Here is a 23,857-nt window from a genome sequence, read left to right as displayed (position 1 = left end):
TACAGGTCAAAATTTTAGTCCGCTTCTGCTATAGCTCTCAATCTATCTCAACTAACATATTTTTTAATTCTCATAAAAAAAAAAAAAGTACAAATTTTTTAAGGCATTGCTGTTTCTCACCCACCATTTTTAAAAGCTTATCAGCTTTGCCATGTGGCTGAAATAATATGCACAGCCCATCAAAAATTGGTATGGATAAGTATTTGCAATTAATGAAGGACCATACTAAATTTAAGAAACTGCTATAAAGCTAGACAAATTATCAAAAACAAACAGATTAGTTTCATATTAGCAGATGGAATAGTGACAAAATATCAAAAAAGAAAGGAAAATAATTAATGTTTTGACAGTGACATGAAAGCGACTGATGAATTAAAGTTAAAGCAATAGAAGATTAAGAAATCTTTTCAAAGGGAAAGCTGTGTTTATCAACTATCTGATTTATATAATCAATAAGCCTCTCTCATGTTCACTGCACAATCTTAAACAGAGACAAAAAGAAGGGACATCACTCAAAGGAAGCAAACAAACAACATAATGTCGAGGCAAGCAGAGGAATTTGAAAGATTCCATAAGTGAATGTTTCATTACATCGAAATCATTGAATTTTGAATTCTTCCATAGTTTAATATTTCTGTTTACAAGAAGGAACTGGATCTCAAGTAACTTTCAATTATTTTTTCCTGTGCAAGATCAGTGAAATAGCCCTTCCCAACAGCGATACCTTCTTCTTTGGCAAGCCTTTCAACTTCAAGCTGAACTCTTTCTCCTCCTACTTTATTTGGTTCCAGCAAATTACAGGCTACTTCAATGACAGTTTCACCATGTGCAAGTGCCATGGCCTGGACTGAAGGAAGTCCACCTCCTCTTCCACTTACACGTTTTGCAATCTTCCTGACAGAAGCAATGTCAGTAGAAAATACAGGAACGTTGTAGTTATCAACCCATCGAGTAGCTCCAATTACGATGACGCCTTTTGCTTCAGCGACTTGAGTTGGTCCCACATCAGGTTCTAGTGCCAAGGACTCTGCGTTTGGTCCCCCAGTCCACAGGTTTCCATTGTCATTTGGCTTGAAATAACCCAACTCCCTTCTGACTGCATCAAGTGTCCTCCCCCCTTTATGGGCTGCTCCATATAGAAAAGTGGGAACTGCAAGCTAAAATACAAGGTTATTAGCAATGAAATGTGAGAATTTGGAAAAACATAAACTGTATTACCAATGGAAAGAATAAGAATTTCTGAATATTAAATATTATGAAATACGTACTAGAAATACTACTTCAGTGACCTCAAGATGAAAAATATGGTCAGAATCTCAGTTCTTTTACTTCTTCTCTAAGAGAGGGATATTTGGAAGCCCTGTGATGCAACATCAGTGCATAATGTTTCCTACTTTTGGACATTTCTTAAGAGGTATTGTTTCCTTACAACCGAATTAAATGGAATATGAGTGCATATTTTTCCACATTTACTACTTTCGGGGCATATATGCTACAGAAGACACAATGAACAAATTACAAATTCTAGGTAAAATTTCAATGTTCACACACAAATTTTCAATCGACATGTAAAATAACTATATTGAGAAATTAACTTGACATATGACCACAAAAATGATGTGATTGTTCAAGACAGCCCTCCCCTCTCAACCCCTAAGTCCAAACTTCCAAAGAGACAGAAGAAATGAGCCAATTTCATATAGAAATAGAGTTCATTTTATCGAAGAACAATCTTGCACTGGTATTTGATCTTAGCAAGTCACAGTACAGACGTTGTGAACCCAAGTATTTTGAATGAGGAATTAAGAACACTGATTGATCTGTCAGTAAAAGTTATATTGCCTTTAAAGCTTTAATAACCACAAAGAAAGAGAAAAGGAGTAGCAAGAAATTGCAACATTAGATACATAACATAATATAGCATGTAGCTAATTTGAAATGGCATCCTATTGGATTGCCACAATCCACATAATTTTGATTAGTCAGTTTGGCCAATTGTTTTCTTGAAAAAATCTTCAAAAGCGCTCCAACTCAATCCTATCTTACCATTAAGACAAATCCACAATCCACTCTCAACTCTAAAAGGCACAAACCTTGAAGACTGTAGCCAACATCTGACCCCAAAGATTTGGCAACGGCAGCTGCTTGGTCCAAAGATGCATGCAGCAAAGGATGAAAGCATATATGGTCCACAACTCCAGTCCGGGGATGACTTCCGCTGTGTGACTCAAGATCAATGTTTTCGAAAGCAGCCTTAACCATGGCAAAAACTGCAGTCTTCATGGGACATGGATCAGAAGGTGACTTTGATGCCAACTCGGTGACAAGTGTGTAGCCAACTCTGTTATAAGTCTTATCTTCAAACTTATTGATAATAGGAACTTCTGGGAATAGCTTGGCAGCTCGTTCAATGGAGTCTAATGCTGCCCTGTTTCTGCTTTCAGATATATACACTTTGCAGCAAGCTAGCATCGACTTTAACATTTTTCCTTTTTCTCCTCTCTACTATTCGTCACAAACTGTACAAAAAGATAAAGTGAGATAAGAAAAAGATACCACAAACAGACATTGTGGCCATAATTTTTCTTGGACCAGAAACTTTACAACCCAAACCACTAGTTTGGGCTGATGCCCCAAAAAAACAAAAAGAAAAAAGGAAAATACATTTCTAACAGAAGCAAACAAGTTTATAGCAGAAAGCTGCTAGCAACATAGTCATTGCAATTCATCCATGCCGGAAAAACTGTCACGAAGAATCTATAAATGGCCAATCACGAAGAATCTACAAATGGCCAATCTTTTCGCTCCCATTTGCTTTAGCAGAACTTAATATTCCTTATAAAATGGGTTTTCCCAACACAACACACATTTGAAGAATCTGAAGAACAAATATTGGCAAATAATACATTAACATACTTATACTTAAATATTTGATTAAAGACAAAGATTAAACAATCTAAAATCATATCAACTGGATTGAAGTAGTTATGGCTGGGAACCCCAAGATTATCTGAATAATACATATCATGCATCCGGACCAAAAATCTAAAAAAAGGGGCAATTAAAGAAGATAGAATCAACAAATTTTCAACAGCTATAAAACAAATACTACATAAGCAACGCTTTTTATCCCCAAATAAAATCTTATCCAAAATGAACAGTCAAAATTCCAGTTCAAAATTCAAAATTCAATATCCTCAGCGTTCAAAGAAGATTTTGGGTATCCCTTGTACTCCAATTTGACACCCATTGAAGCACAAACAGCCCTGAACTTCAACCTCAAACCGTTCATAACTTCTTGAACGCTTTCATTCTCGGGTTCCGTAAGTGGGTATTTCTCAATGAGCTCCTCCATCTGTCTGATAGCTTTTTGAACCCGAGAAGAGAACCGTGTGGGGTCGATCGCGATGGCCGAGTTCCATATGTCGACGCAGCCCCTGTAGAACCCTAATTCCTCACCGACTTCGAAACCCGTTTTCAGGCCGACTTGCTTTCCCTCTTCTTTGCCGGCTATTAACCCGTCTCTGTAACCCTCGTCGAAGCCTTCCTTCAGATGGGAATCTTCTAAATTCAGCAACGAATCGAAAATATCCTCCATGTCCACCCAAAGAGACAAAGAAGATAATGGAATTTCCTACAAAGATTATAAATTTATGAAAGTAAAGGATTTGTAGTACCTACTTTACTTGTTGCTCATGGACTACCACGTCTTAGTAGCTGATAAGGTAGTCCAGAACAATCAAAAGCTGCCACATTTGAATGGCAATCTCATGTCAGATGACGCCAACGTCCTCCTCTCCGCTGCTTCGTCCGGTTGCACAGAGAGCTTTAATGGTTGCTGTATGGAGACTGAAGAGGAATATCGGATGCTTTGGAGAAGAAGATGAGCTGGTGGATCCTTATTGGGTTAGGTTTGCCACGTCAGGTAGTTGATCTGGTATTATTATTATTATTATTATTATTTTTAATAATTTCCAACAATTTCACATTCTCAAATAAATGCATCACGATGAAGAGAAAAAGGAGATTACGTGGAAATGTATAAATATGATAATGAAAGGCATTTTTTTTGGGCTTGAAAATGCAGTATTATTATAGGTATAGTCTGGTTTTCTTTATTTGTTTTTTAAGTTTATTTGATAGATAAATTGTTTTGTGAAAAAATAATTTTAAAATTTTATAAATAAGTGTTTAGTTTTCAATCTTGTATCACAAACATAATAATATATATATATATATATTTTTTTTCAATATTTTATATTTTATTTTTCTTTATTTTCTCTATTGATTTTCTGTGCTTTTCGTGATCACGGATCACAACAATACGCTGCCATGTGAGATATGGCAATTTTCCACCAATTTTCTTCCAGCTTCACGCATGGAATAGCTTAAGCTTAAATGCTTAATCTCACTCTCCAACTTATATATATAATATGCCCATTTTCCATGTTCATTCCAATTTATAAGGGCAATCCCCTTTACTGAACTGATTGCTTGCAGTATATGTAAATGTATAAAGCTATAATACTACAAGCTGTTTAGTTCTAGATCTCTCTGTCTCTGTCTCCTTCCTTCTCAAATTTATTTTTATTTTTATTTTTATTTTTTTCTTTTAATGTAATCCTTCCTACTCAACTTGTGCCTTAAGAAATGGAAAGCCATTCAATTCTCTGCACTTTGGGTATTTTTGTAGTTTATTCAAATCTCAAATGAAAACTATGACTTTTCTTTTTATTATTATTATTATTATTATTATTATTATTGTTATTATACTGAATCGAGAGAATAGAAAGGTGGATTATTGACCCAAAAATATTTATATATATATCGATAGGTGGATTACTTTTTTTTTGGTTATATGTTAGAATGCTTACCATACTCCATACTATAAATCAAATCATGTCTTGATGTATATATGCGTGTTTGTCTCAATTCGATCAATCTAGAATAAATATTATATGGGTTTCTCAAAAAAAAAAAAAAAATATATATATATATATATATATTAGAATTTTCCTGCAAACTGCAAATTAGGCTATACTGAAAAAATAATTTCCAGTTTGAATTGTTACACTTTGAATATTATATTTATATTTTTTAAATTCAGTGTAAACGCTGAAACTTTGCCAAGTTTTTATTTATTTATTTATTTTTTTGGTGTTGCTGCTGAAAGAAACTTTGCCAAGTTATATATGGATATAACTGAATTTATATATTACTAGGTGACATCTATCATATTTTTTTGTATTCAAGTTACCAATAGTGGAAGAAAATGGTATGTTATCTTGAATTTTTAAAATGTAGATATATATATTTCTTTTAATGTATATGGTTGGTTTAGTTGTATACCTCCCTATATTCACACAATTGAAACCTAGATTTGAGTTATATTTCCTTCCTTCTAAATCAGATAATTATTATAATTCAAAATTTTTTTTCCAATTCCAATTTTTGGTCCAATCAGAGCAACTGCACTGTTATAACTTTCACAGAAAGAGTAGGGACATTCAAGTAAATTCATGGAGAACATGGGAAATGCCAAAACTAAAAACAAATGTAAAAGACACTCCAGAATCAGCGCCAAATTGACACAGTTCCCATGCTTCCTCAACATTGTTTATTCCGCTCTCATCCTCATCCTTATGAGAGAGAGAACAAAGAGTAGTTGTATAGTCCTTTTTACATGACAAGCTACTCTATGTTCCAATCAATATAATTAGCTTCTGTGTTACTGACAACAGGAAAGGCCAAGAAAGAAATAAGAAAAAAAAAAAGTTTGGAGGTTCATTTTCCTTCCTTTGATTTTCAGAGAGAGAGAGAGAGAGTGAGAAGAGAAAAATTTAAAATTTGTGAAAGAGAGAAATCAAGATGGGTTTGGGGGGATCTCATTCTCATAACAAAGGGAATAACAACAACAATGGGGGGAGTAGAGGGAGGCCATATGGAGTGATGTTACTGCTGGCATTTGGAGCTGCATTGCTTGGGGTCATGATCCTCCACAAGCTCAGGGAAAGGCGCATCTTCAACCTCCTTCTCAAAGACAGAGACAACGAGCTCATTTCCATTCACCTTCTCTTACAGGTCTCTCTCTTTCTCTCTTTGCATGCAGATTTTACAGGTTATCTGTCACCTTGATACCATGACACGTATCAAAACCATGCGCATTTTCCCTTTTTTTTTTTTTTTTTTTTTAATAATTCAAAAAAAAAAAAAGAAAAAAAAAAAGGGGTTTGGAGTTCAGAAACCTCTGTTAATTTGCATATACCATGAAAACAATTGCTGATGCAACAAGGAAAAAAAGCAGTTTGATTCAAAGTAAGGGAGGTTGTTTGCTAATTTAGATCTATGTACCTCGTTTTCCACGACATTTATTTATGGAGCTTTTTGGTACTTCTAAGCAACGCTAGTCCACGGTTTTAGACAACGCTGACCAAAATTAAACAGTTTCATTATATCGTGCTTTCAGCAAGATCTGGAAAATATATTTTCTATGTTTATTTACTTTTTATCATTGATTTCTTTGTATTAATTGTAGAAGGAAAGAGACCGAGTCCAAGAAGTCAATAGGAAGAATGAAGATATGAAAGCCAATATATACACTCTCAGAAACCAAAAGATGGAGGTTGACAGAAGACTTATTGAGATGCAATCTACGATTGATTCCCTTAAAGATGAACAAAGAACAATGGAGGTCGCAATTGAGGAGAAGCAGAACGAGATCAAGATGCTAAGGCTAAAAGAGTCAGCTACCACTGAAACTGAAAATACCCAAGTGACAGAATTAATAGAAACTTTGAAGCAAAAAGATGCTGAAATTGAGGATTTGAAAAAACGTCTTCAGAACCCAGTAAAGATGAGTTCAGATGATGATCCATCAAACCCGTCTGTAAATCTTACTACTGTTACCGGAAACACAGTGGGAAAAGAAAAAACTGCTGAAGGTGATGGCAAAATAATTGTCACTGACCAGAAGTCGAAAAATTCACAAGATCAGAGAATTGAGTATGGGACCAGCATGGGTGAAAAACAGGGACAAGGAAAGAAAAGTGAAGATTTCAAAGATGATGGCAGTGAGGAGAACAACATTGCTGCAAGTGAGACAATTAGTGATGGTGGTGGAAAAGACATTGAGGAAAATGGGGAACTAGGAAGACTTGAAAATGCTCAAGGTGAAGGTCAGGAACACGTTGAGAATTCTAATGGTGGGATGAAATTGGATCGGCAAGAAAATTCCAACAACAATGTCTGGCCAATGAAGAGAGGTAAACATGGTTCTTTTAGTAATACAAAGGGAAGAAGATGGAGATTAATAGCTAAGAATAGGAGGTTCGAGAATAGAAACTTCAAAAACAATGGAGTAACAGGCATGAGAACTAGAAAATTCTTTGAAGATGATCAAGGTCGCTTGAAGGGCAGAACAAAGGCAGCACCTTTCAGAGGAGGATTAACCACCGGAGATGATAATCGCCATGTGGGAGTAGCAGAGGTGGTCAATTCTGGGGCTGCAAAGGACCAAGATGCCACTGATGGTCAACAGAGCAGGGATATCAACAGGGAGGCGACAAAGAAGAATGAGGCATCAGAACATTTGGATAACGATTTCAAAGAGCCAGGCAACCATGCAGATGATGATAAAGGTGATGGTAATTTCTCTAGTAAATCTGGTTCCACTTCTGAACAAGATGAAGAGTACAAGGATGAGATAGATGACACAGAGTCCTAACTAATAATCAAGTTCTTGAGGCATGCTTGCCGTAGAGCTGTCAGATATATGTATGTATCTATTAATGCGGTTTGCTTGTGATGCTTGTTTAGTATGTTAAAATGATGAAAAGATGGGGAAACAAAATCGTGAAACGAAAAACAAGATCAGCTATCATTAAATGCCAAAATATAGAAAATAAAAAGGTGCAGAGTTCGAATGGTTTTCTTACCAGTTCCAACTAGTTTCAAGTAACAATTCGAATGGTTTTCTTACTAGTTCCAACTAGTTTCAAGTAACAATATTCTTTTTCATGATTTTTGTTTTCTCAAGTCTCAATACCTGAAGGCTGCTACACCACAAGCCTTGGGCTTCTCTTTTGGTGGGCAAAGAAACAATGTTGGAATTGTAACAGACACTCATTTTTTAAACTTCACGAGCTGCACTCAGGGACATATACAATGAAATATAAAATTTTCTAGTAATATATATATAAACTGTGAACGTATGAGATAGGAGTGTCCTCAATTGCGATTGACAAAAACCTTGAATCTAAGGGTGCAATTTTGCCCAAAGAAAGCCATGGCTAGGGGAACCTTTTCCAAGTTGTCCTAGCTCGATGCCGCTCGCCAAGGTTCTCTAACAAAGATTCATCCCCAAGTGAACAAAAATACCTCAAAGAAAGATGGGCATCTTATTATTAAAATAAAGGCTAACGCACCAATTGACAAAAGTAACTTCAAATGAACACTTAAATGCCAGAAATCTCCCAACAGAGCAATTGACCTCCAAGTATGTCAGTAAATGGTTGTTCAGAATAAAATATTAACTAATCAACAGAGTTTGCGGAGCAAGAAAATGAAATCTCAGTTCCAACGAAAAACACATTCTATCCAGAAGCTCTTGGACAAGTGAAGCGTCAATCCCTCACTGTGATGCTTCCACCAGTTTCTGGAAAGAACCAAGAAATTGATATCAGTACGCAAAAAACACCAGAACTATGTGTTTCTTAGCAACTGAATAATAGAATTTCAGATAAGGAAAACTTTTAGAAATGCTCAAACGATCATTGCATGATTTTACTTAACTTATGCAATTCCCTTTTCAGATTTTCATAGATACTAGGACAGTGGCCCAACGGCTCAACCAAACCATGAAATAAAAGTAAAGAATGACCTTGTGAAATTCACAATTAAATCATGTATAGGATCTGAAGCAACCCATCGTAAACTGATAAGATCTAATCCAAATGACCATTTGCTGGCGTTAGGTGCGTGAAGACAACTTGGTGTGATTTGATCCTACTTACAATGAGAAATGTTTTGCTTGTCTACTTCTAAATTCAAATTTCCTTTAACACTCTGTTTGGACACGAGGTTCATCTATTGCAAGCTCAAACCCTAATATTACAGCCTCATTAAGGCGATAAAAATGGGCCACTACATAAGATTTGAATGATCTAAACCATCCAACTGATAAAGTTAACATCTACCAATCCTAACTCTTTAACAATTTGAACATCGCAAATTAAAGTATATTACCAATCCCGATGTAGTCAAGTCATTTCTGATTTGACTATAAAATACCCATTGATCATGATCTCTATACTCTACATTCAAAGGTCTACAAAACGAAGCAGTGAGATGGAAGAAAAGAATTAAAAAAGAAGCAATAAAGAAGTTCTTTTAAAAATTGTATCACACTATTCTTTTTGGCATAAAACATTCAGTTAACCTGCCAGTGTAAATAGAAAAACCACAGCACACATTGCACAACTTTGGAAGAAGGAACAGCCATATAAAGTTTTTTCTAATTGATTACCCCAATATTACGATATGACCAACAGCCATAATGCTTATTTTTATTTTATATTTCAAAAATGGGACAACGAACGATGATGCACCGGCCAGTCAATCAAAACAGTAGTGCTCTACATTATTTATACCCTGGCAGCCTAAAAACAAAAGATGATGCTCAAAGCACATAAATATATTAAGTACCTCTTCCTTCTTGCCTTTGCCTCTGGTAGCCAACTTGTATCCCCCAAAGAAGAGTAGGCCCCAACCAGATAAAGAGACAATTACAAACTGCAAAACCATTGCATATAGTCAAGATCATTTCCCAACTTCATATACCCATCCAGATGTGTCTCACTGATGGTGGTCTAAAGAATGGCTTTAATAAAATTTCAAACAATAAAAGTTGCAGATCACATCATGATACTCCTAAGCCAAGTAAAAATATGATCTATTAAAGCTGAAAAAATTGTAAAGAGAAAGCATTTCAGCATACCAGAATCATAATTTCAGATCCGTAAAATCGCTAACAAGTTTTAACGGCTAATAAAAAATCATGGAAGAAAAAAAGAGTTTATAGAAATTGTTTGTGGCCAAAAGCTAGAATTTTTAAGTATGGACAAAACATTCTAGATTATAACTAAAGTAGCATAACAACTGAAAGGAGAGACGATACCCAGTGAAAGAAAATAAACTTTAAGAATATGAAAGTAAAGTAACAATCTGACCATTAACCTGATTGGTAAATAGATTGCAATGAATTACAACAGAAATGCGATATGATGGGAGCATGTTCAATGAAGCATGTAACTTTCTTGATGCATGCTCATGCATACATACTGTTGACACATTCTTTTTTCTTTGCATTTTCCCAATTTTCAATAAGATACGAATTCAAACAGCGAGCACCATACCGATCAAATTTACTAAGGTCGATCAATATATGAAAAGGTTAATATATCTTCTTCCAAATCATTGTTATGAGCTTGGACTTAAATAAAATCATGATTCTATACGAGAGTATGTAAACCTTATACAGATTTGGAAAAACTAAACTAAACAAAACATAACCCTCCAATGGTGTGAAGATATACAGTAGTCATCAGAGTAACTAGTAGAAAACAAAAGAAGCAAAAGTCGGATCATAAAAATCAAGACTTTTCTATGGTTTTCACTGTACTTAGAGGCTTTTGGGCAACCTTGAACAGATCATTACATCTTAATTGGAACGCTGATAGACGTATTTTTTTTTTTTTAATTAAAAAAAGGACTTTGAAGAGAAATAAAACTTACATGCTCTTCCTTCCATTTAGAGGGGCTCAATGGGTCTTGCCAGAAGTTGACCCTAGGGGGTCCGTGGTGATCTGCAAATGTAATTAAAAATAAATAAATACATAAATAAATGAGAGAAGCTCTAAAGGTCAGCATACGATCAATACAACATAATGGTTTTAGCATTACCAAACCACCATTTATTCGTCAGTTTTTACGGAAATTAGGTAAAGCCAAACAATATATAAAATCAAATCAGCAATATAATTTCCATCGAATAGCATATAATCCATTTCGTATTAAATAAAAGGGTAACAAATGGAATGCCACTTTGTTATTTTTTTAATCCCAATTTTCTTGGGAACCAAACAGAATGCAATATGGAAAAATCAAGAAAAGGGTTTTCATATTCTGGCATAGAGTGAATGAGATCAGGAATCTAACAAAACGAAGAAGGTGAAATGGAAGCGGGAAATAGGATTTTACCAGCAGAGCCGGCAAGACCACGGCGCTGAATTAGATGAGCAGCTTGAGCTGACGTTCTTGGAGTAGCGACGCGGCTTAGAGTTGCGGCTTGACGGGCTGCAGCTGCCACTAATGTAGCCATGGCTTTGAGCTTTCTCGAGGAATTTCCGAGGGGGGGAGAGAGAGAGAGAGAGACGACTGTAGAAATAGTCGAAAGCCACAGGAGATCAGAAGCAGAAAATAATGCCTCTATGAGGCGCAGCACGCAGATGTTTCATCCAAACGGCACCGTTTTAGGCTTCTCCATTTATTTTAAAAAAAAAGAGAAGGTAGATTTTAAGAATACAAAAGCAATTCCCCATTCTTTTTTTTTTTTTTCAAAAAAAAAAATGATTTTAAATTTATTGAAAAATTAAAAATATAGTTTTATCTAAGGATATATAATATAATTTAACATATAAATGGAGTTTAAGCTAGAAACAAAATCATGTTTAGTTAAGACAATTTTGTGTAAAATTTCGAACTGAAACGAGATGGTCTTCAATTCATACTGAACTATTTAGAAATTTTAAATGTGCTGACCATATTTATGATCTATCACTAACAGTAACTCCATTTTTCATCTGCCTTTTATAGTCATGTTTTCCCCCACAAAAATATCATTGATTTTGGGAAAGAAATCAATACGTTGGCTTCGTGCTAGACTAGCCAAAAGACTAGTCTAGCCAGCTTGCAAATTTGGCATTTGCATTGTACGTTCTAATATTAATTAAAAGAAAGATAATATATGTTAGAATAGAAAAATGGCAGCAGAAGAATCTTCATGCAGATGATTAGGCTGAAAAATTGCTTGCTTCTTCATTTGGGTATTGTCGTGCTTATGTTAAGGATTGTGCTTTGCAGATAAATGTCCAACAATTTAATTAGCTTTATCCATAATTTCATTAGGGTCAGATTTCACATGAAGAATTTTTTTGGGATTTTTACATGAAGTTAATTGACTACATTTTCATTTTCACAACGCCTGTGTCAAACAATAAACAGTTCAAAGTATGTCGTTTATCATACATGGTACAGAACATCCCAAAATGAATTTTTTTTACCAAGCACAACTTTTGGTTCAGCAGAAAGAAAGAAACAAAATTTGAATCTTCTGTCAAAAAGAGAAAAAGAAAAAAAAAATTATTGCTTTGATGAAGAGGCTTATTACATAACATATACACTAAAATGGGCAAAATTATGAATCTATATCTCATCTTTTATCCTCTACTAGACATTTAGCAAATTGGCCTAAGTAACTAAACTATACGCTTGTAACAAAAATCAGAATCAAGACTTCGCTCTATTCATTTGTTGTCCTTGCTTTCACAACTCCATTTGAATAATACTGGACTTCAAACTTCTTTCTTGAATCTGTCATAACCAAAAGGAGACCATCATTGCAATGACCTTTTTATACTTTGTTACAATTGAATGGTCCACAGAATTTGTCTAAACTATCAACCATACTATTAGTCAATGTTAAAGTTTCATGTTTTTTTTACCTCTAGGATGGATATGGTTCTGAGAAGTTCAAGGGACTCCTCTAGAAGCAATTTTTCTTGTGCAACCACATCTGCTAATTCTGATAGCAATAAAACATTCTTCTCTGCCTGTTGGACAAACAGCTTCGGTAAGTTCATAACACATAAAACATGAGGGTATAAAACCATAAATACTAGTAAGCAGTTCTACGATAACTGCAGCATACCGAAGGCGAAACAGTGTCCAACATTGAGTTAATGGAAGATGTAAGATCTGAAGCATGCCGGAGTGAGATGGAAGTTGATTGAAGGTTGATCTGCAGGCTCAGATTTGTTAGCAAAAAATATGATAGTCGTATGAAACAACTTAAACCAATTGCTCTCTGAATAGCTTTTCTTAGGCCTACCTTTGCACCATCAATCAGGGGAACCCTGCAGACAACTGAATGTAAACACTCTTTGGTCATGGAAACCGCAGCCAAATGATTCCTTTCCATATCTCCCCAGGCTTCCAATGGTTTAAGCTATAAGAAGTGACCACATAAACCAAAACATTATTATTCTGGTTTGGTTGAATCCCAATATCACATTGCTATGAGAAAATCTGTCAAAAACAAAAGTTCTTACTTGAGAATGAAGTATAAAGTTTAGCTTCATCACTAGCTTTTCTTTCTCTAGCTGTAGCTTTTTATAAACCACGGACTGTTGCAACTTTGTCAGACCATCACAAGCACATAACAAGTTGTTCTGCAACAATCATTAAGAAAATTCCAAACCCTGATGAGAAATGAATATAAAACCAACACATATAAATCTTCATAGAGCTCTTAGCACACCTACCTCTATATGATTGACTATGTTTGCATTAACAGAAGCAGCTTTTGCATTTGCATAACGCCACTGCATTAATCGGTTATGAAGCAACCGAAGTTGATGACCGGCCTCTGTTGTCACAGTAGTTGATCCTACAGACAACGAATTCGACGAAGAGGATTTCTTGCTCTTGAATAATTCCAATCCCAAGTTGAGCAATTTCTCCACCCCTTTGGTTCTTGAAGGACTAGTAGGAGGCTTGAGGCTCGAAAACGACAATGGTTTCGCTTTATTTTCAACAGAGATAGGTGGAGACCCTGATCTCCCCGGCGATAACGCCCACTGAGTATTGGAGCTTCCATATCCTTTAACAGAACTAGACCGTTTGATCGCATTTTTTATAGAAAATTTTCCCAACTTCGGAGAATTATCAGAGGATATTGGAATTTGGATATTGGAATCAGAAGTCCCTCTTCTAACTCTTGTTTGTATGTCATTCATATATTTTGAAGAAACCTCCACACCTGTTTTTCTCGAGCTCGGTTTTGAATTCTTTCCTATTGCTTGAAAATCAGTACTGGAACAAGCATCGCTGCATTCCGATCCCGAATCCAGAACATCGGTAAAACAATCCGAGTTTCTCCGTGACAATTTCTGATAAAGAGCATTTGAATCCACAGATAATCTCCCAGGAACTATGCTTGAACTGTTTTCTAACTTACTCGAGGACGATGAAGAAGAAGTAGAAGATGATGATTTTCCAGGAAAACGTAATTTTCCCGAATATCTCATCGACCCTCCAAAACCGGGTCTGTGATTTTCTTTGGCGCTCTCTTTATCATTCTCGAGCTTACTACTAAATTCTCTGCAACTTCTTTGCCTATCGAAAAGAGAGTTTTTACGGTCGAGAAGATCGTTTAGCCTCTCATTACCCAGAAAATCTGCCAAAGTATCCAATTTCCTAGTTGAAGAAGAAGAAGTAGTAGTAGTTGATGAAGGCCAAAGTCCACGTACAGAGCCCGAGTCATCGAGCTGACCGCTCCGAATCCTTCTCATATCGGTAAAAGACGATCCTGGTTTTCGCCGGTCCGGTGAAAGACCTTGAGTCGGAGATGGGTTTCCGATTTCAAGCGACGAAGTTGATGTCGGAGACAGAAACCGGGAATTCACTTCGCGGGACTTGGGTTTTCGGTTCTTTACAGATTGGTCTCCAACGTTGTCATTCTTCATTGTCTGTTATGTGTTTGTGTGAGAAGAGAGAGAGAGAGAGAGAGAGAGAGAGGAAGTTAAACAGAGCAAGCAAAGAACAGAGAAGGGGTTTTTTAGGATTTGATTTTTGAAAAAAGATAAAACGCAAAACAAAAACACAATTGGGAATGGTGTGGGAATACTATATTGTAAGCCGGCACGACAAAAAGGTTTTTATTTTTGCTGATTATATTGGGGAAGGATAAGGAAGATTAGTGCAATGTCGTTGGTGGTGGACTGGTTCGGTTTTACTGATTCAGAGATTCATGGGATGGGAGAGAGAGAGAGAGAGAGAGAGAGAGAGAGAGAGAGAGAGAGAGAGAGAGAGAATATTTGTTTAGGGGATGATCAAAGAGGCGTTGGGGAGTAGGAGACACCAAAACTAGATGATGATTGATGATGCAGTGTGTTTTAGTGAAGATTCGGCTGATAATTCCACTGCGCCGGCACTTAGAGAGAGTGAGATAGCAGCAAATAGGCTTTCATGGGTATTTGCCACATGTCCAATCTGAATCGGCCTTTTGTCTTTTTTTAGCAATGTGAAAAATGTATATATTATTTTATTTTGATAATTTTAGATTCATTTTTGCCTCAATATTCATATCCTAGACAAAGAAAAGCTCAAATATCATTTATTGTTAGGACGTCCAAAAATAATTTATTACTGTTAGAAACATTTCATAACAAGAGAAGCCAAACTTTATAACTAGAATTGCATTGGAAAAAGGCACCAATTCGGAAAATATAAATACAAATTTTGGATGGAAGTGCTTGTAAATCTTTGACCAAATAAGAGTTTTGGTGAAGTGCCTATTATTGTAACCTTGTGCTTCACAGTAATGATAGCCTATTTAAAAAACAAAAGCCTAAAGGAGTAATGATAGCCTATTTGTTGGACTTGTCGAAATTATAGCTATTCACACAGTAAATGAACAAAAAGCAAAATTGAAACGCCGTTGCCGGGGATCGAACCCGGGTCACCCGCGTGACAGGCGGGAATACTCACCACTATACTACAACGACTTTGTTGATGTGAAAAACCAATTCAACCAAGTTAAATAAAATACATCGAAAACCAATTCGTTCATATGCATCGACCTGGAAATAATTGCCAAATAATATTTGGAGATTACATTGAAACTGGAAACAAAATTATAAACAGTGTAATCAAGTGTTCCTCAACAGTGGAGAATAAATTTTATGTATTGTGAAGGAGAGATTAAAAGAATTACAGCTGATAATGTTACTACAGAAAGGCTAACAATAATGTGGGCATAAACAATTTCGAGTGATTCATGTCGAGTCATCAAAATATACACTACAAGAGGAACTACAAAATCAAATACCCCTCTTACAACTGCTAACCATGCTTGATCTCTCAAAATTTTACAAGCACTTCTGCAAAGCTGTCGTGGAAGAAAACACTGAAACTTCTCGTGTCCAAAATCAATGGAAATTGCAGCTTTGCAGAAGAGGATGTGTATAATCAACATATTTCTCCCAAAGGGGCTTGTACTTCTCTATCCCAATCTTCAACCACGGCTTTGAGTTTCCATTAAAATGGAGTACAGCACCCTTCTCTATCATCTGAGGATCAACATTTGTGTAGCCCAAACCCAACACATGCCATGAGGGATCCAAAGGTTCTGTCAACCCATAGAATGTCAGCAGTCCAGGCGGTAATGTACCTAGCTTCCACAACGTCCGGTCAACATTGTTTTCCTGCCAGTAGTGGTAGATTCCTGTTACATTCCTTCTCCTCCACTCGACCAAATCGAAGACGTTCATCCCAAATGCCCATCCACATGCATCAGGATCAAAGTGTGCTCTTATAAGAGGATGAGAATAGTTCAAATATTTGTGGTATCTGTGAAACGTCTCCATGCATGTCTCGACTGCTCCATTGACATTGTTATTCAAATCAATGGAGAAAAGACCAGATAGATCCTTCTTAACCACAACATCATCGTCAAGAAACACCACCTTCCTGAGTGCAGGAAAAACTTCTGGAATATAAAACCTGAGGTGGTTAAGCATGGACAGGTACTTAGGGTTCCTGAACTTGATTGGAGTTCGACCATCATCGGTATTACCAGAAAAGTAATAATTCTGAGTTTCAGAGTCTTGTAGCTGCTTCAAGACGGGGACATAAGATGCATTTAGCCAGCTGAAGTCTTCAAACTTTTGAACCTCAATGGTCAACCCTCGGAAGCTGTTCATGGAAAACCAGGCCTTCATTGCAGAAAAATTTATTTCATCAGTCACAAGATGGAAGACAACCTTTTCTGGACTTTTGGAATTCAAAGCAGTTGAATTAACTACAACTGATGTTGCAAGGATATTGTCAGAGAAGACACAAAAATGATAGAGATCATTATTTTTAAGTTTTATGTCTATTTGCTTTCTTTCCTTGAGTTTCCTCTGCAAATTTTGATTTTTGAACCATTCGGTAGTCAACCGAACACCAAGGCAGTATAGACTTTTGGGAACTTCTTCAGCAGCTATTTGTCCATATTTTGAACTCTTCTCATTAATTGAGCTTATTTGTTCTTCAAGCCCTTGGATTTTGGCTTTCAGCTTCATGATCATAGTTGCACTATCATAATGTTGTTGTTGGGCTTGGTAGAGTAGAAGTGCCATATCACGAATTGCAGTTTCAGATTCTCCAACTGTCAGAGGAGTTCTACGTGTTGCAGCACTTGAGAGGAGAATCTGTGAATTACGAATCTGGGCACTCAACTCCCAAGCAAATTGAAGGTTTTTGCTTTCTTTGGCAATCACAACGAAAGCTTTAGCAAGAGAAATCTGGTCACTGATCTGCCTGGCCACTGAGTTGGGCCTTAACATCTCGTCAGTAATATTTAGACCTTCCATAATTCTATCGAGCCTGTAAGATCTCTGCATAAGGAAGAAAGCCATACTCTATTACGTCATTAAGGAAAAACGAAAATGTAAAGGAAATCACACATCAATCAATTAAGGAAAAAAAATAACAACATAAAAAAGGACCCCCTTACTCTAGTGTTCCAAAATACATAGGATAATATTTATCCAACACAAAAGGCAGCATCTTAGCAGTTTATAATCTGGGTCACATAATTATTAAGTTTTTACCATTTTACAAAATTCCAGTTGGGAAGTAGGGTTTCACAACCCCATAAATTTTGTTTCCATTTGTTAAACTTACATGTAATATTTTAGAATTGATAAAGTAAACACCATGTTCCATACAACGTACAGAAAACTTAAATTATGCTTGCATTTGAAACTAGCTTTTTGTGTATTTATGGTTTATTTGAGTTAAATTTGACCTCTAAATTCCTATGATTCCTCCTTTCTAGACATTCAAGGAGATATGTAATAACAAGAAAAACATATAATCTGGCTGACTTTATGATGCAGTAAAAATGAAACGCTTTCTTTTTTTAGTCAAAAACCAAGAAGTGCATAAGAATTTGCTGAGATTCTGAATAAGCATAATCTTTATGCCTTAATCCCTGTTTCTTTTTCACTTTGACAACTAAATACCATGAATTTTCCTCTTTGCTTTGCCTTACACCTCCTAGTTGTTCTCACTCTTTCCAATCTTCTACCAATGGGTAACATCTAGTTTTCCCAATTGCAAAATATCACTAATCATGCGCCAACTAACCAAACTAATACTGTTCTTTAAGAAAAACAACCATAGACACATGAATAAAAATTGAGATTAGCAACCAACGGTGAATATCAAAATAAAAAGCAGCAAACAGAAAAGTTATATATTGCTCTAGAGGAAGCAAAAATGCAAAATGAGAGTGAGACAACATTTCTAAACGTACATAAAACAGTGTCTTTCTCTTGAATGCTAAAAATATCAAGTCAAACAATCTTATTATGTCTTTTTGTTATATAGTTTCCAAAACTTGACAGAAAAGTTATCTTTTTTTCAGACCATCCATGGTATAATTTACGACCCAATTAAGCTTTTTGCTCCCTCCACTCCAATAATTAGTTAAGCTCCAAAATTGCAATATTCCATTTCCCTCTCTATTCCCACAATTTTTTTGTCAGCAACAACAACAAGCTCACCAAAATTTCCCAGCTGAAAAATGAAGTGGAAGACCCAAAAAAAAAACAAAGAAAAAAAGAAAAAAGACGAGATCTTTACCTTGGTCATGGCGGGCCTCGACTCTATCTGATTCCCTTTGCTCAAAATGAAAAAGAACAGCATAACTACCACGAAACAAAAAATCCACCACACCACATTCGAAAACCGTCTCTTCACCGGCCTGCGAAAATCCGCCGCTCTCCGCCTCATTCTCTACAAATCCCAAATCTCCAACCACAAAATCGCTTATTTTCCGGGAAAAAAAGATAAAAAAATTTTTTTCAGAGAAAAAAGAAAAAAAAGTTTTCTTTCCCTGTTACAGTGACAGTAGATTCGAAGCAGAGGAATCCAAATTAGGGTTGTGTCAAAGATCGCCAAGGTGGGAAATTTAAGAGATCTATAAGGACGTGTTTGGGATCTGAATTATTGGGACTGAAAACCAATGAGCAAGGTGTTTAATTATCACATATCACTATCAACAAACAAATTTATTTCTAAAACTGTTTTTAGGTTTGTGTGGAGATACACATGTGATGCTGCCGCTGAGTAAAGAGCTTAAGGAGAGGAAAAAGAAGAAGAAGAAGAAGAAGAAGAAGAAGAAGAAGAAGCAGAAGCAGAAGAAGAGAAGGCTTTCTAATTTCTATACAAAGACTCAGAATTCAGGAGTCACTGCGTCGCTGTAGATAGATTGTGCTGTGTGGTGGACATTGTCTATTTCTTATTTGTCAAAAACTATAGAAGCACGTTCCTTTCACTTTTTCCACTGATCTAATAATTTCTTTATTATGATTTTGTGACGGTTCTGATCTTGCCTCATCCCCCTCATTGGTGGCCCTACATTGTTACATTAATTTTTTTTTTAAAATTTTTTCTTGGAGATTCTATTATAATCATGTTCTTTTGTTTTTTGTTTTTTTCTTATTCTTAAAGAGTAATATACCTAAAGGGCAAAATAAAATAAATAAATAAATAAATAAATAAAATAAAATAAAAAATCTTATAAGTGTGGTTTCATTATTACATTTGAGATATTATCCACTGAAAAATGTTCCATAAAATTACAAAATAGAAATAATATATCCAACCAATTGATATAATCCGCCTTTCAATCGATTATTTTCAGACTAATCTATCCATATAAAAAAACAAAAAAAAAAAAAAAACCCAACTTTGCAAATTTTTTCAAGTTATAAATTTATAATAGCAGATACTTCAGTTTCTTATGCACTTGAAGAGGTACTTAAAATACAAATGGACTTAAAACATCTGAACCGATGATTGAATAGATATACTAGCTAAAAAATTATCCCAAATTACAAAGCAAGACTTGGTATTACAAATTATTGAAAATCAAAAAAGAAAAAAAAAAAAAAAGAAAAAGAAATCCCCTATTCATATCTTCTGGATTCTGACACCTTCTAGAAAGGCTTGTAGAAGCCTGTTACATGGTACAGAGTCTGTATAAGAGCCGACTCTCTGAAAAAAGGGAAATTGACATACTTGCCACCAAGAGCACACCTTATACACTCCAACAGGGTCAAAATGTAAGCCACTGCCACAGCTGCCCAATACTGCATTGCGAAAGTGCCCTTGAAATGTATGAGTGGGAAAAAGTTGCTTGAATACCACACTATTTGCAGTGCTATTTCCATCAACATCGCCATCATTATATGATATCTAATGAAGTGGGGCAAATTCTTGTTCTTCACCACTCCAATGTATGCAAAATAGCAATATAGCATAGGGAACCATGTTGGTAACCTGTTTACAGCTCCTGGGATATAGTAGATCACATCTTCAAAGTGTTCATAGTGTTCAAGCAAAGGTTGGAGATAAAACCCTGTATCAGACATTTGCAAAGCTAACAAATAGGGGATACATGCTAGAGTCCTCAACCACCATTCTGGCTTCTTTTTCATTGGTGGGAAGCTTAAACCGAATGACATGCCATTGTTTGCTTGTGCTCGTGTTGCAAATCTGGGTCGCCTAGGTAATATGGTCATAATGTCTTTTAGGACATCTTCATTCCCACTTAAAAAGGAAGATGATTGAGAACCAAACATTGAGTGTGGTATTCCTGCACAATTTACACAGGGAGTAATGTAACCATCTTTAACATGCTTCTCTTGCATTTTTATCTTCTAATATGCATTTATACATTTTGTGAAACATTCCGATGGTTTTAGCAGACAGAGACACACACCAAGAAATTTACTAGAAATTAATTCCTTCAGATAGATATCAGATATTATTTTCAAACATGAGAATGTTATCATGATCAAGAAAAGAGCCAGGACAAGAATTTTTAATGTTGTAGAAAGAGGTAGGAATGCTAAGACCCTATGGAGCATGGGTGGCAGTTGCTCACCATCGGGCTATTCATGCCACTTCATAATTCATGCTTGCTACAACACAAAAAACAGATTAGGTTCAAATTTAGTTTCTTCAATCCACTTTTGTTTACCTTGACATCAATGAATGGAAGTACTGACATATTTCTAAGATCCCTCTTCCATTGACACAAAAATAGAAAAGAAAGAGTAACACTTACCAAAAGACATACCTCTAGGAAGCAAGGAATGCTGCTCCAGATGGGTTCTCGGTGAACTCTTGCTGCTTGAACGTATGGGCATTACATGCAAGTTATATTTACATGCAACCCTAGAGGTCTTTTTGTGTCTTTCCAGAATCACATCCTTATACCTGCTTAAAGATCAAAATAATATCAGTCATGCTAAGAAGCTACCCTCTTGATTCACTTATAAATTTAAAATTTTATTAAATTTCATCTATAAGTTTCATCATGTGGCCTGTAAAAGATAGAAATCTATATAATTCAAACCTAGCGAGAAGGAAAAAAATGGATCTTTGAAGATGGAAACTATACTTTGGTTATGCAAAATGTTTCTATTATTAGAACAGACCTAAGAAAACTGCATTGTAGGACCTGTGACTGATTCCTTCTCTCTTTCCTAGCCAGAATTTATATTCCTACCAACTAGATTTCTTTTAAGAATGTAGAACTTCAAAAAGTGGTTACTTATTCCCAAAGGCACATCAACTAAACAAAGTATTCAGAGATCAAACCCCTTTGATATAGAAGTGATAACCCAGTTGACCTAACTGCATAGGATTGGAGGGGGAAAAAAAAAAAAAAAATCCTAAATTCCTAACATAAATGTCAGTTTACTGCGTAGTCCTTCCCCCCTCCGGCTCATACAAAAGCTAATCTGATGAAAGCCAACTACACCCTTACAGTTTAGGAGCTATGAAACAAATATACAATTGATCAAGTTTACTTCAGTCCTTTCACACAAGAGGGCTCACAGCATAAATGTGCTGTTTCAGATTAATCACCAAGTATAATGCTTCTACACTTTTTTTTTTTTTTTGGGTGAATAATGCTTCTACACAGTTTTCCATAAACCAAGAATACAGAATAATGGTACCATATAGACTCAAGTATGAAATCTAATACCATTAAGGAAGAAAAACCCTATAATCCAACACAAATTAAATCATATTAAAAACCAAAAGAAATATCCCAAAGCAGGAATATTGTTAATTCCCCTGCATGTACTAGACTTCACAGAAGGAGATTTATACTCCCCAGCGAACTGCCAAAATAAGCTATATTGCCTTTAACTTTATCTACCTTTTACTCTCTCTTAGCATAAAAGTTCTTATACCATTCTACTTGAAATTACCCATTTCCTCACCAATATCTCAAATTTATATGATTTGAAAATACGTCTAACCATTACTCTCCTACAACCGTAAATTTGATGCTCAATTCCCAATTCTAAAATACTCTACAATGTTAAACAATTATACAAAACATTGCTTTCTTGCACCCATAATTCCCAAAAGGTAAGTTTTCCATCTTTATATCCCCTGGCTCCAAGAACAAAAATAAATAAATAAATAAAATAACTAGCTTCCTTTAAAAAAAATAAAAAAAAAAAAGTTGATTTTCCAAACCAAAAAAAGAGAAAAAAAAAATGAAAAATGAAAAAGATCTCAGTTATACAAGTTTCAGAACATATTAATTTCACAGCGTTTGAGAAATCGAGAGCAGAGCAGAGGAAAGGAAAGCAGCGCACCGTAAGGTTGCACCGGAAGCAAATATGGAAGGAGGAGGTATCAGCCGAGCCGGTGGCTTGACGCCGAGGCTGCAGCCGTGCGCCGGCATCCCAACTTGGGCCTGTTTCGCGTTCTTTTCTCTCGCAGACTCAGCCGCCGACCAACTTTGTAAGCCTTCCTTCTCAGGCAAGAAACAAGAAACAGAGGCCAACTCTTTGTATTTATACCAACATCGGGGGCTTTCCTTTGCAAATATTTAAAAATGCCTGGCCTTCAATAATGGAATTAATAAATTTTGTTTTGATTTTTGATTTTATTATTTAAAATGGCTATTAATGGAATTATAACAAACTATAAAATGACAAATCGATCTTACATATTTTTGCTTCGGTTTTAATTATTATTGTTATTATTTTTTTCATCCGAAAAAGAATTCTGGTCACATAAAGAAACATCGAAAAAAAAAAAAAAAAAAGGTCAAAAGTGTTCTGACTTCTAGGGTCTTCCAAGGAAAATTGTTTTAACCATGGGTAAAGTCAAAATTAAGATTTGAACACTATTAATGATAAAAATCGCAAAAACTTTCTACTCTTTGAAAATGTTACAGAAAAATCATGCAGCTTGCTCTTTTACTCGGCAGTAATTCATTAATTTAGTTTTTATATGGTTGAAATTTCCTGCAGGTACATAAAATAAAATAAAATGGGTATACCTGGTGGTAGAAACATCTGGCTATAGGAAAATTGGCACCGACCCTATGAGGAAAGTCAAAATAGTTCCTAAAGGTCCAATAACCTAAACGATGTCGTTTTACTTTAGGTCTACTTTTAGACCCTGTTGATAAAGTAAAGGCGAAAAGCTGACT

The 23,857-nt window shown here is 35.5% G+C and overlaps 6 protein-coding genes and 1 non-coding gene across 16 annotated transcripts; 1 reads left to right on the top strand and 6 right to left on the bottom strand.

Moving 5' to 3' along the window:
• Positions 1-540: 540 nt before the first annotated feature.
• Positions 541-3,857, bottom strand: LOC125418136 (uncharacterized). 7 transcript variants are annotated; one of them, XM_016025261.4, is made up of 3 exons: positions 3,678-3,857; positions 2,094-2,519; positions 541-1,150 (listed from the first exon to the last, which is right to left on the bottom strand). In XM_016025261.4, the coding sequence occupies exons 2-3, from the start codon at positions 2,482-2,484 to the stop codon at positions 639-641; spliced, it is 903 nt and encodes a 300-aa protein (XP_015880747.3). In that variant the 5' UTR covers positions 2,485-2,519; positions 3,678-3,857; the 3' UTR covers positions 541-638. The 7 variants fall into 7 exon arrangements, with proteins under 7 accessions (XP_015880747.3, XP_015880750.3, XP_048327419.2 ...); XM_016025264.4 differs by having other exon boundaries at positions 3,682-3,857; XM_048471462.2 differs by having other exon boundaries at positions 2,094-2,878; positions 3,678-3,856.
• On the top strand, positions 3,789-7,928 carry LOC107416748 (uncharacterized). 2 transcript variants are annotated; one of them, XM_016025275.4, is made up of 3 exons: positions 3,789-3,925; positions 5,465-6,081; positions 6,536-7,928. In XM_016025275.4, exons 2-3 carry the CDS (start codon positions 5,869-5,871, stop codon positions 7,721-7,723), a joined length of 1,401 nt encoding a protein of 466 aa, XP_015880761.3. In that variant the 5' UTR covers positions 3,789-3,925; positions 5,465-5,868; the 3' UTR covers positions 7,724-7,928. The 2 variants fall into 2 exon arrangements, with proteins under 2 accessions (XP_015880761.3, XP_060672309.1); XM_060816326.1 differs by having other exon boundaries at positions 3,827-3,925; positions 5,742-6,081.
• A 449-nt stretch (positions 7,929-8,377) lies between these two features.
• On the bottom strand, positions 8,378-11,489 carry LOC107416754 (uncharacterized). The gene is made up of 4 exons (XM_016025283.4): positions 11,257-11,489; positions 10,792-10,862; positions 9,703-9,789; positions 8,378-8,653 (listed from the first exon to the last, which is right to left on the bottom strand). Exons 1-4 carry the CDS (start codon positions 11,375-11,377, stop codon positions 8,630-8,632), a joined length of 303 nt encoding a protein of 100 aa, XP_015880769.3. The 5' UTR covers positions 11,378-11,489; the 3' UTR covers positions 8,378-8,629.
• Positions 11,490-12,223: 734 nt separating this feature from the next.
• LOC107416747 (QWRF motif-containing protein 3) lies at positions 12,224-15,284 on the bottom strand. Its single transcript, XM_016025274.4, has 6 exons — positions 13,599-15,284; positions 13,386-13,505; positions 13,166-13,282; positions 12,986-13,075; positions 12,780-12,887; positions 12,224-12,648 (listed from the first exon to the last, which is right to left on the bottom strand). The coding sequence occupies exons 1-6, from the start codon at positions 14,799-14,801 to the stop codon at positions 12,601-12,603; spliced, it is 1,686 nt and encodes a 561-aa protein (XP_015880760.3). The 5' UTR covers positions 14,802-15,284; the 3' UTR covers positions 12,224-12,600.
• A 486-nt stretch (positions 15,285-15,770) lies between these two features.
• Positions 15,771-15,842, bottom strand: TRNAD-GUC (transfer RNA aspartic acid (anticodon GUC)). Its single transcript has one exon. It is a non-coding gene; the product is annotated as a tRNA-Asp (tRNA).
• A 162-nt stretch (positions 15,843-16,004) lies between these two features.
• LOC107416752 (probable galacturonosyltransferase 10) lies at positions 16,005-19,678 on the bottom strand. The gene is made up of 2 exons (XM_016025280.4): positions 18,970-19,678; positions 16,005-17,717 (listed from the first exon to the last, which is right to left on the bottom strand). The coding sequence occupies exons 1-2, from the start codon at positions 19,117-19,119 to the stop codon at positions 16,266-16,268; spliced, it is 1,602 nt and encodes a 533-aa protein (XP_015880766.1). The 5' UTR covers positions 19,120-19,678; the 3' UTR covers positions 16,005-16,265.
• Positions 19,679-20,161: 483 nt separating this feature from the next.
• Positions 20,162-23,225, bottom strand: LOC107416745 (protein TIC 20-IV, chloroplastic). Of its 3 annotated transcripts, none has more exons than XM_048472061.2 (3): positions 23,013-23,225; positions 21,461-21,615; positions 20,162-20,986 (listed from the first exon to the last, which is right to left on the bottom strand). In XM_048472061.2, exons 1-3 carry the CDS (start codon positions 23,099-23,101, stop codon positions 20,328-20,330), a joined length of 903 nt encoding a protein of 300 aa, XP_048328018.2. In that variant the 5' UTR covers positions 23,102-23,225; the 3' UTR covers positions 20,162-20,327. The 3 variants fall into 3 exon arrangements, with proteins under 3 accessions (XP_048328018.2, XP_048328017.2, XP_024928917.3); XM_048472060.2 differs by having other exon boundaries at positions 21,473-21,615; positions 23,013-23,224; XM_025073149.3 differs by having other exon boundaries at positions 21,461-21,612; positions 23,013-23,215.
• Positions 23,226-23,857: the final 632 nt, after the last annotated feature.

Source organism: Ziziphus jujuba, chromosome 4, assembly GCF_031755915.1.
Source record: "Ziziphus jujuba cultivar Dongzao chromosome 4, ASM3175591v1".
Taxonomy (NCBI): domain Eukaryota; kingdom Viridiplantae; phylum Streptophyta; class Magnoliopsida; order Rosales; family Rhamnaceae; genus Ziziphus; species Ziziphus jujuba.
This window is presented reverse-complemented; position numbering and strand designations above follow the sequence as displayed.

Bases quoted from the DNA above. Each gene is read 5' to 3' on its own strand.
- LOC125418136 (XM_060816327.1), bottom strand. From the start codon at position 3,598: ATGGAGGATATTTTCGATTCGTTGCTGAATTTAGAAGATTCCCATCTG. The intron at 2,503-3,244 runs GTCAAATTGGAG...GACGAATAGTAG, and splicing joins CTGTTTGTGCTTCAATGGGT to AGAGGAGAAAAAGGAAAAAT. The intron at 1,151-2,093 runs GTTTGTGCCTTT...TTTAGCTTGCAG, and splicing joins TGTTGGCTACAGTCTTCAAG to TTCCCACTTTTCTATATGGA.
- LOC107416748 (XM_016025275.4), top strand. From the start codon at position 5,869: ATGGGTTTGGGGGGATCTCATTCTCATAACAAAGGGAATAACAACAAC. The intron at 6,082-6,535 runs GTCTCTCTCTTT...TATTAATTGTAG, and splicing joins CCATTCACCTTCTCTTACAG to AAGGAAAGAGACCGAGTCCA.
- LOC107416754 (XM_016025283.4), bottom strand. From the start codon at position 11,377: ATGGCTACATTAGTGGCAGCTGCAGCCCGTCAAGCCGCAACTCTAAGC. The intron at 9,790-10,791 runs GTAAGTTTTATT...ATGGTTTTGCAG, and splicing joins CTAAATGGAAGGAAGAGCAT to TTTGTAATTGTCTCTTTATC. The intron at 8,654-9,702 runs GTACTTAATATA...GGTTCTTTCCAG, and splicing joins GCAAAGGCAAGAAGGAAGAG to AAACTGGTGGAAGCATCACA.
- LOC107416747 (XM_016025274.4), bottom strand. From the start codon at position 14,801: ATGAAGAATGACAACGTTGGAGACCAATCTGTAAAGAACCGAAAACCC. The intron at 13,506-13,598 runs GTAGGTGTGCTA...TGATTGTTGCAG, and splicing joins ACATAGTCAATCATATAGAG to AACAACTTGTTATGTGCTTG. The intron at 13,076-13,165 runs GTAGGCCTAAGA...CTGAGCCTGCAG, and splicing joins CCCTGATTGATGGTGCAAAG to ATCAACCTTCAATCAACTTC.
- LOC107416752 (XM_016025280.4), bottom strand. From the start codon at position 19,119: ATGAGGCGGAGAGCGGCGGATTTTCGCAGGCCGGTGAAGAGACGGTTT. The intron at 17,718-18,969 runs GTAAAGATCTCG...TTCCTTATGCAG, and splicing joins CGAGGCCCGCCATGACCAAG to AGATCTTACAGGCTCGATAG.
- LOC107416745 (XM_048472061.2), bottom strand. From the start codon at position 23,101: ATGCCGGCGCACGGCTGCAGCCTCGGCGTCAAGCCACCGGCTCGGCTG. The intron at 21,616-23,012 runs GTGCGCTGCTTT...TTGATCTTTAAG, and splicing joins GCTTCCGGTGCAACCTTACG to CAGGTATAAGGATGTGATTC. The intron at 20,987-21,460 runs GTAAGTGTTACT...TAAATTGTGCAG, and splicing joins TCCTAGAGGTATGTCTTTTG to GAATACCACACTCAATGTTT.